At 39.1% G+C, this 14,723-nt stretch overlaps 1 protein-coding gene across 1 annotated transcript in view; it reads left to right on the top strand.

The window, feature by feature from the left end:
* The window catches only part of Uggt2 (UDP-glucose glycoprotein glucosyltransferase 2), a 128,610-nt gene that overhangs the window by 16,261 nt on the left and 97,626 nt on the right, over positions 1 to 14,723 (top strand). Inside the window, exons 8-11 of the mRNA XM_059273201.1 lie at positions 3,923 to 4,023; positions 5,441 to 5,540; positions 7,883 to 7,943; positions 13,952 to 14,043. Coding sequence (XP_059129184.1) covers positions 3,923 to 4,023; positions 5,441 to 5,540; positions 7,883 to 7,943; positions 13,952 to 14,043 — 354 coding nt within the window. The remainder of the gene's footprint in view (positions 1 to 3,922; positions 4,024 to 5,440; positions 5,541 to 7,882; positions 7,944 to 13,951; positions 14,044 to 14,723) is intronic.

Below are 14,723 nucleotides of genomic sequence, written 5' to 3' on the forward strand. Positions count from 1 at the left end.
TCTCAAGTAGTGCCACTCGCTGATGACTAAGGATTCAAATCTATGAACCTGGGAGGCTGTCCTCCTTCAACCCAGCACACCCACTCTTCCTGTGCACTGTGTGGTGCTGTCCCCTCAGGAACCAGGTTTTCAGACTTGAATGTGGTGACTTGTTTATGACTGGGTGACTTAGTTCCCATAGTAGGTTACTAGTAAGCTACAATGTACACACTTACAAAGTATCTGAAATGTGAAGATTATAAATGTTGTAATATTGAAATTTTATAATCATTTGTGACAGTTAGCGTTATATACATGTTTTAGTACAAGTGAGGACAAGAGCTTGGGCGATGGCTCAGTGTGTAAGAAGTGCTACTCTACAGGGACCTGAGTTCATATCCCACTTTTACTCTTATAAAAGCCAGGCTTAAACCCAGGCTCATAGGGCTCACAGAGACTGAACCAACAGCCAGAGGTCTGCATGGGACTGGCCTAGGCACTCTGCATAGGTCACAGTTGTGTAACTTGGCCTTCTTGTGGGATCCTAACAGTGGGAGCAGGGGCTGCCTCTGCCTCTGTTGTCTGCTTTTTGGACCATTTCAACCTTAATAGGAATTCTAAATTTTTTTATAAAGGGGAAAATACTCAGAGTTCTTCCACAGTAACTCAGTTACTCATTTCAAAACAAAAATCCTTTGCCCTGAAGTATTGTATGATACAATATATACATTGCTTGAATTAGTAAAAAACAAAACAAAAAAAGACAGTATAAATTATGATTCTGACTAAGAGCTGAGTAGACAATTCAATCTGTGAAATGCTTGCTGTGCAAGAATAAGGACCTGAATTCAGTTCCCAGAATCCATGTAAAAATACCTGGTGTGATGTCATGCACTTGTAATCCAGGCCCTGGGGAGGCCATCACGAGAGCATCCCTGGAGCTCCCTGGCCGGCCAGCCTGCTTGGTGAGATCCAGACCAGTGAGATGCCAGAACAAACAAACAATAAAACAAGGGGGATACCACATCTACACACATGCTCCTGCACACGCACCCCATGTGTGCCTGTACACACACAAGAATACTGTTATGACTAAACACAAATATAGTCTATACCAGTAGGACTACTAACTGGAGTCATACGCTGGCTGGTTAAAAATAAGATAAATTAATTGGATGCTAGATCTGGAAGAGAGAAGTCTACATGGCCCTCTTCCCTTCCCTCTGTGTCTCTGTCTTAGATTTCAACTTTCCCTCTTCTCAGGAAGGATACTACCGTTGGTCTAGAGCTCACTGCTACCAGAATGATCTCTTCTTTAACCAATTGCATGTGCAGACATCCTCCTACCAAATATAATCACAGTCCTAGGGGCCACATGGAGATGGATTTTTGTTTGGGGGCCCTGTTGTCTTAGTATGCTTGTGCTGCTATAATAGAGTATCTGAGAATGGACAGGTTATGAAAAGCAGAAATTTCTGGGAGCTAGAAACTCAAGGTTAAGATGGTGACGATCTGTGTGTCTTCTAGAGGGAAGAGCATCGTGCCCTCAGATGGCAGAAAGAATAAGGGAAGAATGGCCTGAAGCAGCACACCCTCCAGTCCCTTCCTGCCATCACTTCCCAAAGAGCACACCTCTTTTTGTTTGTTTGTTTGTTTTCAAGACAGGGTTTCTTCATTTAGTTCTGGCCTTGAACTCACAGAGATCTGCCTGGCTCTGCCTCTCAAGTGCTGGGATTAAAGGCGTGCGCCACCACCGCCCATCTTAACAGCACACCTCTTAATACAATTATAATGGGAATGAATTATGAAGCAGACATGTTAGAACTCAACACTATTCCTCATATTACTCCCACCCACCATCGTTTAACCCTCGGGTCAGCCGTGCCTTGTTCCACTCTTAATTCAGGAGGGGAGAAATTGGAGAGTGGGACCATCAAGGCCTGAGGAAGCAGAATGCAGTTGCATTGAACTAGTTTTTCTATGATCCATTCTGTTTTTCTGTGAACCAGTTATTCATTCCCTTGTCTGGTTACATGAACCTTTGTTTGTTTGTTTGGGCGGGGGTGAGACGGGAGGAGATAAGCAGAAGGGAAAGCACCTTAATCTTCCTTACACAGGAGACTTTTGAGCATTCCTCCTGACCTACCCTACGGTGTAATGTCATGCACTTGTAATCCAGGCACTGGGGAGGCAGTCACAAGAGAGTCCCTGGAGCTCACTGGCCAGCCAACCTATTTTTTGAGATCCAAGGTTTATAAGGCAGCTGCTCTTGGGCACCTCACTGCTATCATACTGGCTTGACACAGACTGAATTCTCTCTCTCTCTCTTTTTAAATAGCATAATGGATATGCATTTGATATAGTACTTCTCACAAAGAAGATGTTACTCAATTAATATAATGTTATTTTTTACCAAATCTTTTCTCCATTTTAGTATTAGATATGTTGAGTTCATTTTTATTAAGCTTTTTCTCAGATATAAAAGTTTCAGTTTTGGGTTATTTAATATCTAAGCACAATATCAACTAAGGAGATAAAAAAAGACCCCAAAAAATGGAGAAAAAGAGTCTCTTAGAGTTCAGGAGGCAGTGATGACAACAGCCAAGTTGATTTACCTGATTTTGAGCAAACACTTCCTCCTAATTTCATGTGCTCTGACAATTTGGAACATACGGAATAATACTTATGCAAATTTAAGCCCTCTTTCTTTGACTCCCCCCCCTTCCTAAGCAGCAAATACAAATTATAGCCCTCATTATTATGGGGTCTTTGTTGTAAAGACCCCACCCCCACCCCATCTGTTTCCATCTTAGGGACAATGAAGAAGGGGAAAGCACGCTCTTCACTGTAACCCTCCCCAGGAACAACAGAGATCAAACTTGGGCTTAGGCCTCAGAAGCACAGTGGTCTTTCAGTGCGGTCAGGGCAAGGCCTAATGCAGAAGAGCCCTCCAAAGTCACATCAGTCCATTTCACTTTCCTGGGTATGTCCCCAGGCAGTCACAGGCGCTGTAATGCCAAGCCACACCTGGTAAGGTGCAGGTGCATCTCCAGCTCTTGCTGCTTGGACAACAGGCAGAATCAGCAGCAGTGCAGCCCATGGTGCATGTTTGCATGTTTCTAGAATCTGAAGAGAACTTTGTAGTTGGGTGGTTTTGTCTTTCCTTAAAATAAATATTTGAAATAGAAGTTTTTCCTATCATCAGACCAAAACGTGCCTTTTCTCTGAGTTTCTATATATTCAGTGATTCCTGGTGTTTCACTGTTATACCTTGGCTTGTTTATAATAAATAATTGTGAGCCTAAAACAAATTCTACTTAAACAAAGGGTACTATGTCTTGATTGCATGAGCAATGCAGGTTAAGATAATATTTATATGATGTGTACAGTAAAATGTCATTTGACTACATTATTCTTTGATCCTTAAAAAATGCTTATAGATGTTCACATTGGAAAAAGTTACCTTCCTGGAGCTTCTTATGTAGGTCAGAGGTGAAACTTGAAAGAACTAGAGCAGACGCTAAGGCTGCCTTAGTCTTATCTAAGATCCTTACCTTTGGTGAAGTTTGAAATGGGAAGCATTTATTTGTCTTTAGTTATAAAGTTGTTTATGTTTTCAAATATAGAAATAATGCGTATAATTTTTAAGACATTGAAATAAAAAATGTAAAAGTTGGTAATTCTACTGTCTTCCCGGCATCTCTTACAGGTGTGTTATAAGTGAGATCCCATCACTTCAATTTTTTTGTTTTATGTATTTTAAAAGGAGACATACTTATCTTCCTCAATAAGTTTGTGGCTGTAGCTGTATCACAATTTATTATTATCCTAATTCTGAATGATTAACTTCTTTCTAATTACAGGAAAGAATTTCAGAAGTATAGCTTATATCATAATTTGTGGTAAATGGTGACAATTAACGTTACTTAATGTTCTGATGCAGAGAGATACATTCAGATCTTAAAGATAATCTGACAGCATTCCAAAAGTACTTGATGGAGAGCAGCAAACAAATGATGCCTTTGAAAGTCTGGGAATTACAAGGTACAGCACTTTGATTGCTTTCAACATTACACTTTCGTAACAGACCTGTTTTTCTAAATAAACTTCAGTAAGACATGATTTGTTACTTTATAAACAGCCATAATTAATTATGAGAAGAATATAAATTCTATTACTTTGTGAATATGTTTTTAATGAAAGCATTATCAAGTCATACTTTAAAAATTATATGAAACAAACCGGGCGGTGGTGGCGCACGCCTTTAATCCCAGCACTTGGGAGGCAGAGGCAGGCGGATCTTTGTGAGTTCGAGGCCAGCCTGGGCTACAAAGTGAGTTCCAGGAAAGGCGCAAAGCTACACAGAGAAACCCTGTCTCGAAAAAGAAAAAAAAAATTATATGAAACATGGGTATTTGATACTATCATTCTGAAAGTATGAACATATTTACTTTCTCAAATACTAAGCCCCACTTCAGAGTCTGTGATACTGATTTAAAAGGCTGGTATAATGGCTCATGCCTGTAATTTTGGCACTTCAGAGGCTGAGGCGAGAGGATTGATACAAGGCTAGACAGGTCCCGTTCTTGACCAGCCTGAGCTACAATGTCAGACTTTGTTTCAAAGAATCTATCTACTCCAGGGATCATTTTCTCCAGGGATACAGTTGCTAACCTCCCACCCCTGCGCATTCAACAACACTAATTAAACTCTGTGAGTGATACACAACAGAGTCCTGAGATCAGAATGAAGACTACTTATGGAAGGTATTCCAGTGGAAAAAGTAGGGGGGATAGAGAGAGTAATGGGTAAAGACAGTTAAAGATTTATTTATTTATGTATTTTGAGTACTTATTTCCATGTACATCTGCATGCCAGAAGAATGTGGTGGTGTTTCGCTCCCCACCCTTTCCACTGAAGCCCTTCTTTCCCAAGAGGTCTCCCTCCTACTGCGTGTGTGTCCATCCCACTACGTTTATTAGGTTGTTTACGTTGTTTACGTGAGCATGGGTGATAGATACTACTAACTGGAACGTGGCCGGCTTACTGGGGCTACACCACTGAAGACTGGTACCCTCCCACATAACCACTAACTTGTCTTGGTGCTTTGTTCATCAAGCCTTTGTCACGTGTCTCACTCAGCTAAGTATAGAAAAAAATAGACTATGTTTTTATGGCAGAAGCCATATTATTTATGTTTGCACATGTCATTTTTGATAGTATAATTTGTGGAAAACAGGTAAGTATTAAATCTCTCATTCATAGAAGTCTTAGGTCATACCCTAATTTAACTTAAGGAGGATATTTTTGATTCAAAACTTTTAAAAATGCTAAATACAATACAATTAATATATGTGAATATGTGGGAAGAAATGTTGAGTAAAGAGTTATATTGAATGGAAATGTCTGAAGCGGTAACATTACAGTAGATGCACTAGTGATTTTGGTTTTCTTCTTCTAGATCTTAGTTTTCAAGCAGCCTCTCAGATAGTGTCCACTCCTTATTATGATGCCATAAAACTAATGAAAGATATTTCACAGAACTTCCCCATAAAAGCCAGGTATGTTGAACTTTGTTGGTATGATTATAAGCAAATCTCTTTCCATTAAGTGAACTGTGTAAGAATAACTGATTCATAACACAAAGATGTCAATTCTGGCTTTTCACTGTTTGTGCTTAGTTTTTATTAGAGTAAAACATTGGGTCATATCTGCAGGTATATTTTACTACAAAGAGAATTATTAAATCAGAGGCTAAAGGAAAAGAAATATATTTTAAAAATTTTTTTAGTAATAATCATGAGTAATAAAATATTTTTGATCAACAAATAGAAAATATTTTTTCATTCTTTCATGGAAGATAATAAAAAGTATTATTCTAAATAAATGATCCGTACCTCAATACTGCCAAATCATTTTCTTGTGTTTTGGATTTCAAAATTAGTAGTAACCTTTTAAATATATAGAACATTATGTGTAGTACTTTTTGCTAGTATGATATGTCATTGAACCGTTTCAGGAATTCTGACTGTCCTCTTAAACACACTTTCCATTTCAGTAGATAGTTCATTTGCATATTCAGAGTGATCAGGATACAATTCAGATTTTGTGGGGACTTACAAAATAACATGATTTTTATGCATCTGTATTTTGCTTAAGAATGACCAAGTATAATGTTATAAGTAACAAATGAAATTAAGTAAACCCTTCATATTAAATGAACATAAATCTATATTAAGATAAAAACACCCAACAAGTCACAAGTGTATGTGAAACAGAACTTCCACGAGTATTGGGAACAGCCTGTTCTCTTGACTCACTGTTTTAAGGATTGAGTACTAAATCTTTTTTCTCAAATACTGTTTTGTCCATTTATTTATAGTTCAAATTAAAGATTTTTTTTTTTCCTGGAGCTGAGGACCGAACCCAGGGCCTTAGACTTGCTAGACAAGCACTCTACCACTGAGCTAAATCCCCAACCCCAAATTAAAGATTCTTAAATGAAGATAGCTTTACATTTGAAAGATAGATAACTAGTATCTATTGGACACAAGAGATCCAAAATATGTTTTATGGCCCTCTGAAAATAGAAAAGTTTGTGGGGTTTTTTTGTGGATTTTTTTTTTTTTTTAGTTTTGTGGGGGTAGGTTCTTGCTGTGTGGCCTAAGCTGATCTCAAATCTACTGCCTCATCCTCTTAAGTAGCTAGAGTTACAGGACTTCACACTATGCCTGCTTAAGATACTTTTATTAGTTTACTAATTGTAGAAATGTGGAGTTTCATTGTGACATAGTAACATAGTGTGTTTTAATAATATTTACACTTCTGACTCAACCAGTTTTAAATGGAGAAGAATTTGAGAAGTTAACACTAATCAAATATAAAGCATGAAATATGTGTATATGAAAATATATATTTAGCCACATGACTTTTAATTAACAGTAACTTTTGAAATTAGCTCAAATATAAAGAAAAATAATTTTAGTTTTAATAAAACAGTTAACTATTGAATGCTAGATTGTAGTTATGAGCTACCATACTCCTCTAACAATCTTCACTTTGGATAACTTTCCTCTATGCATACATTGACAGATAGGATATATATATAGGATAATAACATTTTTAGTGATCTTACTGGTTGAAAACATCTATAGAAAAATATATTTTTAATTCTATCTTTAAGTTATAAGAGACTGATAAAGTCTTCTAGAGCGGCTAAGATGAAGTCAATGTAATCATTTCTCCCTATCTCTAAGTACTATATCTGAAAATTTGATGAACTACATTTGAAAAATACTCAAAGAATAGTGGTCTCTTCATTGAACTTAAACAGACATCTTTATACTTATTTAAAATAATATAGTGCATGAGCTATTTACATAAGAGAATATTAGGTATTCTAAATTAGACTATTTATAATATATAATATTATAATATACAAAATTATATATGTAGGTTACATGCAATTATGAACTATTTTTAATAAGGAGTATGATCACCCACACGTAGATTTTTTTTTTTTTTATGGGGAATCCAGGAATCAATCCTCCATTTATACCAATGGATGACTGTGTTTCCTATGTTGGTTAATCCCAGATTAATCAAAATTCTTTTATATTTAGTGTTTTGTAAACAAAAGTAGTGGTAAATAAGCTATGCTAATACTTGATTCATACAGTGGAAGTATGTGAGATTCTGAGTCTTCATTCCCTGTGAAGAAAATGCAATGTCAAATAAAATACAGTACCATTCTCAAACTAGGCTATGGAAATAGCCTCTTGAATCATTTGGAAAATAAATATTTTCTAAAGTATTATGTTACATTGAATTAATGATTATTCCTAAACACTTAAGGAAGAATTAATTCTATTTATTTTACTACGTAATGTATTTATTTTCTCAGATCTCTGACAAGGATTGCTGTAAATGAACTAATGAGAAAAGAAATAAAGGAAAATCAAAAGGTTTGTTTGAATTTCTTAAAACGTTTTTATTTACCATATGTATTCACTTTTTCACAAGTTAGATCTTTTTATTTTAATGCAAAGCAAGTGTTACTGCTTTTTTTATTGTTGAAATAGTTCAAAAAGAGAAGATCAGGTTCTGAGGCTTAGAAGGAATAAACTCGTGTTAAACTACTATAACATCCTTAGTATCATTAACAAGTAAGACATAGTTGATCGATAGTTTGGTAAGATTATTCCAAAAGGTCTGTTAACATTTAAACATCAAATTATGCTAATTGTGTTAGTACTTGCAGTTGTATGTTAATAGTTCTGATGCTGGTCGTAGCCTAGCTCCATGCCATATAATGGTTTCTCTTAAGTAATATAATACCAGCTCATAGAGTGCTAAACAGTGTTAATTTACTTCCTCACATGAAAAGATGTCTTCAGGTCTCTATCACTGATGGTATGGCTCTGGTGCTCCACAGTGTCAGGAAGTGTTCATAAAACACCAGCTGGCTTTCTGGGTAGTAAGATGGTAGCCACAGCTTGAGGCTGTGTATTCAGAGACAGATGCCAGAAGAGCGTTCATAATCACATTAATCCTCATTAAAGCTATCCTGAGTACTTCAACAGACTTTGACATGTATCTTATGGACCAGGACCCTGTCATATGGCCGTTTCTAGATGTACGGGAAGCTAGAAAAGCTAGTATTTATTCTTCCAGTAATGGAAGTTAGCAGATAACTGAGCCAGGGAGTGTGCTAGGTTTGTCAGCCACACAGTTTTCAGGATGAGAACCAGCTAAATTGTGTTGTTGACCCTTTTGTAACTTTACCAACTGTGTCTTTGGAGAGTTTCTTGTTATAATTTTTGTTGTTGTTGTTAGATCTTCTGCAGTCAGACAGTAGACCAGCTCGGAAAGGAGAGGAGAAGGGAAGTACCAGGTGTCATTGACCTTTCACTGAGTTGTTCTGTTTGCTTGCCATCAGAACTCTCTTCCCTGTGGTCATTTGAACCAGGGGGCTGGAAGATTTCATAAGATTAAAGAGGTGTTATGAGAAGAACTGAATATTTATTCTGTCCAGTGTAGCATGAATCTTAAAAGGTTCTTATTAATAAAATCAAACCTGAAGCCAGTTATTGGGGTGAACACTGGAAGATCAGAGAAGCAGAACAAGCCACCTCACCTTGCCAATTCCTCAGCTGATCCTGTTTCCTCAGACTGGAAGCCTCTCAGCTGAACTCCTGCTCAAAAGCCTAAAAGTTTAACCTGCTTTAGTTCCTCATCCTCATACCTTAAATACCTTTCTGCTTTCTGCCGTCACTTCCTGGGATTAAAGGCATGTGTCACCACCATGCCTGGTTGTTTCCAGTGTGGCTTTGTATTCACAGAGATCCGTATGGATCTCTGCCTCCAGAAGGCTAGGATTAAAGGCATGTGCCACCATTTTCTGGCCTCTATGTCTGTCTAGTGGCTGTTGTGTTCTCTGACGCCAGATAAGTTTATTAGGGTGCATGATATATTTTGGGGAACATAATATCACCACAGTCCAGAGAATGATTCATGATAGCCAACCTTGAAATTTTAAATGAGTTTTTTTAAGGATATAGTAAGCGAAAGTAGAAGACAATAGCCAGCAGCAGGAATTAGAAGATGGATCGGTGGTTAAGAGAGCATACTGTCCTTGCAGATTACCTATGTTTTGTTCCCAGCACCCAGTTCAGACTGCTCATAACCATCTCTAAGTCCAGGTATAGGGGTTCCAACCCCCTCTTCCAGCTTACACAGGCAACTCATACCCATCTGCACATACAGAAACACAGGCACACAGACATACACATAAATTAAAAATAAAAAGTACTAGAACACAAATCTCTAAACAGTCTTATTAATAAAAACAAAACAAAACAACAACAACAAAAAAAAACAGAGCCAGATATTGGGGTAAAAATTGAAAGATCAGAGGAATAGGACAAGCCACAGCCAACCTGACCTTACCAACTCCTCAGCCTCCAGAGAGAGCTACTTCATATATACTCACGCCTCTAAACCTTTCTGTGCCCTGCCATCTTACTTCCTCTCTCTGCCCAGCTACATCACTTCCTCTTTCCGCCCAGCTCTATCACTTTCTGTCTGCCTGTACAGACCTCCACACCTCTGTGGTTAACTAGTACTGGGATTAAAGGTGTGTGCTACCCCACATGGCTCTGTTCCCATGTGGCCTGGAACTCACAGAGATCCAAATGAATTTCTGCCTCCTGAATGCTAGAATTAAAGGCATGTGCTACCATTGCCTGACCTCTATATTTAATATAGTGGCTGTCTTTGTCCTCTGATCCCCAGATAAGCTTTATTGAGATGCACAAATAAAATATCACCACAAAATACTAAAAAATAAATAACGAAACATCATCTATTTGGGTGCTTCCAATGCCCAACAGGTAGATATCAAATCATTTACAAGTCCAGAAGGAAGGACTGGAGAAGTCCTGCTGGCACAGCCATGCTAGGAATCGAGACTGAGAGCAGCTGGCAAAACATCTTCATAGATGAGCTCTGCCTTTCTGTTCTTACCAGACGTTTATACCCTGGATGAACAGGAGTCGTCTTTGTTAGAAGTGGTTTACATTCTAGCTGTACTCCAAGGCATGATGCTTTTACTCTCTTAGCTGTGTGCTTTTCTCCTTCCTCTTTGATAAAAGACCAGCCTGCTCCTGAACAGAGACTCCTGGGGGACATTTGAGATTAACTTGTATGGGTCTAAGACAAGGGAACCCTCTATGCTCCCAAAGTCTACTTTCAATAAGTGCAAACAGCACATACAGTTTGCCAATTTACAGCAATGCAAATCACTAAAAGGTGTAGCATGAATCTTAAAGGTCTTATTAATAAAAAACAAACCTGGAGCCAGGTATTGGGGTGAATGTCGGGAAATCAGAGAAGCAGAACAAGCCATAGCCACCTCACCTTGCCAATTCCTCAGCTGATCCTGTCTCCTCAGACTGGAAGCCTCTGAGTCCTCATCCAAATGGATCTCGGCTGAACTACTGCTAAAAGCTTAACTAGCTCTAGTTCCTGGTCCTCACGCCATATATACCTTTCTGCTTCCTGACATCACTTCCTGGGATTAAAGGCATGAGTAAACCTGCCTGGCGGTTTCTGGTATGGCTTTGAACTCAGAGATCTGGATAGATCTCTGCCTCCAGAATGCTAGGATTAAAGATGTGTGTGCCACCATTTTCTGGCCTCTATGTCTATCTAGTGGCTGTTCTGTTCTCTGACCTCAGATAAGTTTATTAGGGTACACAATATATTGGACACAATATATCACCACAAAAAGGGATGACTTCAAAGATAGCCTTTGAAAGACAAGGTAGTATCTGTCATAAAGAAGAGAAAAAAGATGACAGGGTGAGAGGCTTGAAGCAGACCGCTGTTTTGAGAAAGAGACTGACTGATCTAATTAAGTCACCCAATGCAAATGTTATCTGTAAACAGTCTTCAAGCTGAGAAATCCAAAAAGTTCATTTTGCCTGTTTTACCCTGAAAGAATATCCCTACTAGCATCTGTCCAAGTCAGTCTAACTCCCTCGTATTTGACAAAAATAGAAGGTAAAGCTAGATATCTATGTGAAGAGTAGGATGGAAGGGCAACAGAATCCTTTTGTAGTTCATGAAACCTTGCACAGCAGAACTTAGCTAACGTACAGAATTCGTACATTTGTTTAAAGAAAAACTTTAAAAATGATTGAGAATGAGAAGCACCAGAGGTTTAGAGAACCCTGACTCAGATTAAAGGTAGACAGAAATATGGTGGTATTGTGATCCCTGAAATATTGTGCACTCTAATAAACTTATCTGGGGTCAGAGAACAGAACAGTCACAATATTAAACATAGAGGTTAGGCAGTGGTAGCACATGCTACCTAGCATTCCTAGCATTCCAGAGGCAGAGAACTACCTGGATCTCTGTGTGTTCAAGGATACAGCCAAACATAGTGACTCACGCCTTTAATCCCAGAAAGTGAGCCTTTAATCCCAGGAAGTGATGGCAGAAAGCAGAAAGGTATATAAGGCGTGAGGACCAGAAACTAGGCTGGTTAAGCTTCAGGCTTTCGAGAAGTAGTTCAGCTGAGATCCATTTGGATAAGGACTCAGAAGCTTCCAGTCTAAGGAAACAGGATCAGCTGAGGAGTTGGCGAGGTGAGGTGGCTGTGGCTGGTTCTGTCTTTCTGATCTACCAGCATTCACCACAATACCTGGCCTTGGGCTTGTTTTATTTAATAAGACCCTTTAAGATTCATGCTACATAGAAATTGATATCCATGTCCAAGAAGGTGATGTGAAATCACAACAGGAAGAATTCTGGGAAGGTGTAAGGGAGAAACCATTTCACAAGTAAAAACCACAATTGCAAGTGACATTGGAGAGAATTGACCTTGTAGAAAATGCCACATAAAACACAAGGCAAGGAATAAGAAATGGGGAGAAAATAAAATAGAAATGAATTGCACAGAATCCAAGAGGAAAACATGAGTAAAAAGCAGATACAGTCTGATAAACCTCACATAAGAGTTCCTGAGATGGGAAGGGAGAAAATGAGCAAAGGAAAGACTTAAAACTACATTTAAGCCGTGCTGCCACGGGGGCCTTACTGATCTGGCTGGCTGCTGCTACTGTCTGAAGCTGTGTTGATGTCTGTGTCCAGGCTGCCTCCAAGGGCCTTGTCTGGGTGTGTGGTCCCACTGCAGCCAGGAGCTGTATTTGAGGTCTGAGCTGTCACCAGAAATCATATGGAGGCTCTGGTCCCTGCCCCTTACTGAAGAGGAGGAAGAAGGCTACTTTTGCTGTGATATCCATGACTGCAGATGCACAGCTGAAAGGGAGAGACAGGGAAGGCTTCTGTGACAACCCTTACCCCCACCCCCAAAGTAAGAGCTTGGACAGGAAGCCATCAAGGAGAGCTCTTAGGAACTGTTATGGGGATGCTGAGGTGTGACTCTCCACAGTTGATGGCTCCTGATAGGTTGCAGGAGGGCAAGGACTCAGCTCTATTTGAGGGGCAAGAGTTTGACTCTGCTTCTGAGAGGATATAAGTAACACAAATTGGACTATTTTTTTCTGTTCTTATTTTTATTTTTGCTTTTTTTTTGGGGGGGAGCGTCACAATGGTGGGAGGGTGAACATGGAGGGACTGGGAGGTGAGTGTGATCAGGGTGCATGATCTGAAGTTCCCAGAGATCAGTGGCAGTGTGGGGTGGGGTGGGGGGCTACAATAGATCTGTGTATGAAAAGGTGCCCTGTGTAGCTGGAACACTGACCCAGGTTGAGCAAACAAGGCCTGGGGTGTTGCACTTTATAGATTGTTGGCGTAATGGAAGGACAAAACTGCAAATGGCTACAGACTTCTCAAAAAGATCATTTAACATGAAAAAACAGGTCAGCATGTGGAGTCCTCAAGGTGAGAAAGCTCTTTTAGGTAGATATGTGCATGCAGGCTACAAGGAACACTGGACATGCACAATTCAGAGTTGCTAAGGAGGCAGCTCAGGGTTAGGACACTTGCCTTGCAAATGGCTGTGCAAGGCCTTGCCTTTGATCCCTGCAGCAACCCACATTGCGCGCGCACGCACACACACACACACACACACACACACACGGAGAAAGGGAGAATTCCCTCCCAGAAGCACTATCTGAGGGTTCTTAGGAAATTTCTTAAGGCAGTAACTAACTGAAGATACTGCATCCAAGTGACTGGCTGTTGTTCCGGTTTAAGCAGCAACCTTGTGTGGATCCAACATGTTGTAGCAGGTCTAAAACAGTAGCCACTGCTGTTGGGTAACTTATCAGATGTGTTGTAGTAGGTCTAAACAGTAGCCACTGCTGTTGGTTAACTTATCAGATGTGTTGTAGTAGGTCTAAACAGTAGCCACTGCTGTTGGTTAACTGTTATCAGATGTGTTGTAGTAGGTCTAAACAGTAGCCACTGCTGTTGGTTAACTGTTATTTTGCTTTCTTTCAAGGACCTTCGAGATAGATTTGAAATTAAGCCAGGTGATGCTCGTCTATTTATAAATGGCCTTCTTGTTGACATGGATGTTTATGATCCTTTTAGGTAAGTGTTAAATTATTAATCTAAATTATGACTTGTATAAAGACACATATTTTTTTGAATTTACTATTTGTCAAAATGCAAAACCAAGTGATTTAAAGATTAAACATATTTTGATGCACAGTTTTACACATTTATGGCTATAATGTGATATTTTGGTACCTGTATATAATGATTAGCACTTGGTCACCTCAAACATAATTTCTTCACATTCAGAACATTCAAATCTGCTGGTCTCTGTGTTTTGAAATATATAGTAAATTGCTGTCACCTGTCATCCCCAAAGTCTGCTGTAGATCATTCATCCTAACCCTATCTTGCCTGCTCTCCATCTTCTCTGTCCCTTCTCTTATATCGATGTTTCTTACTATGCTCTTCCAAAATGTACCAGTGCAGAGTGTCCTCAAGTCTCAGAACTGGGAGAGATCTTGGAGATCTGGTGGCTGGTAAAACTTTAATTATTTCATTATTCTAGACTGCTTTCATTTAAAATTAGGTTAATGTTTAACAGGAGTGTTCTTTGGGACTGAGCTGAGCAGCTCTGGGACTTCTGTCCTCCAGATAGGAACTGAAAACAGCATAAGGTGTTTCCCCAGGGGAAAGAAATTAACATAGATAATTCAAATTGTTGTGTCTGTCAGTTAGAATGTTGGGTGCCATCAAGTTTCTCAGGGCAAACAGAA

The sequence above is a fragment of the Peromyscus eremicus genome, chromosome 9 (assembly GCF_949786415.1).
Source record: "Peromyscus eremicus chromosome 9, PerEre_H2_v1, whole genome shotgun sequence".
Lineage (NCBI taxonomy): Eukaryota > Metazoa > Chordata > Mammalia > Rodentia > Cricetidae > Peromyscus > Peromyscus eremicus.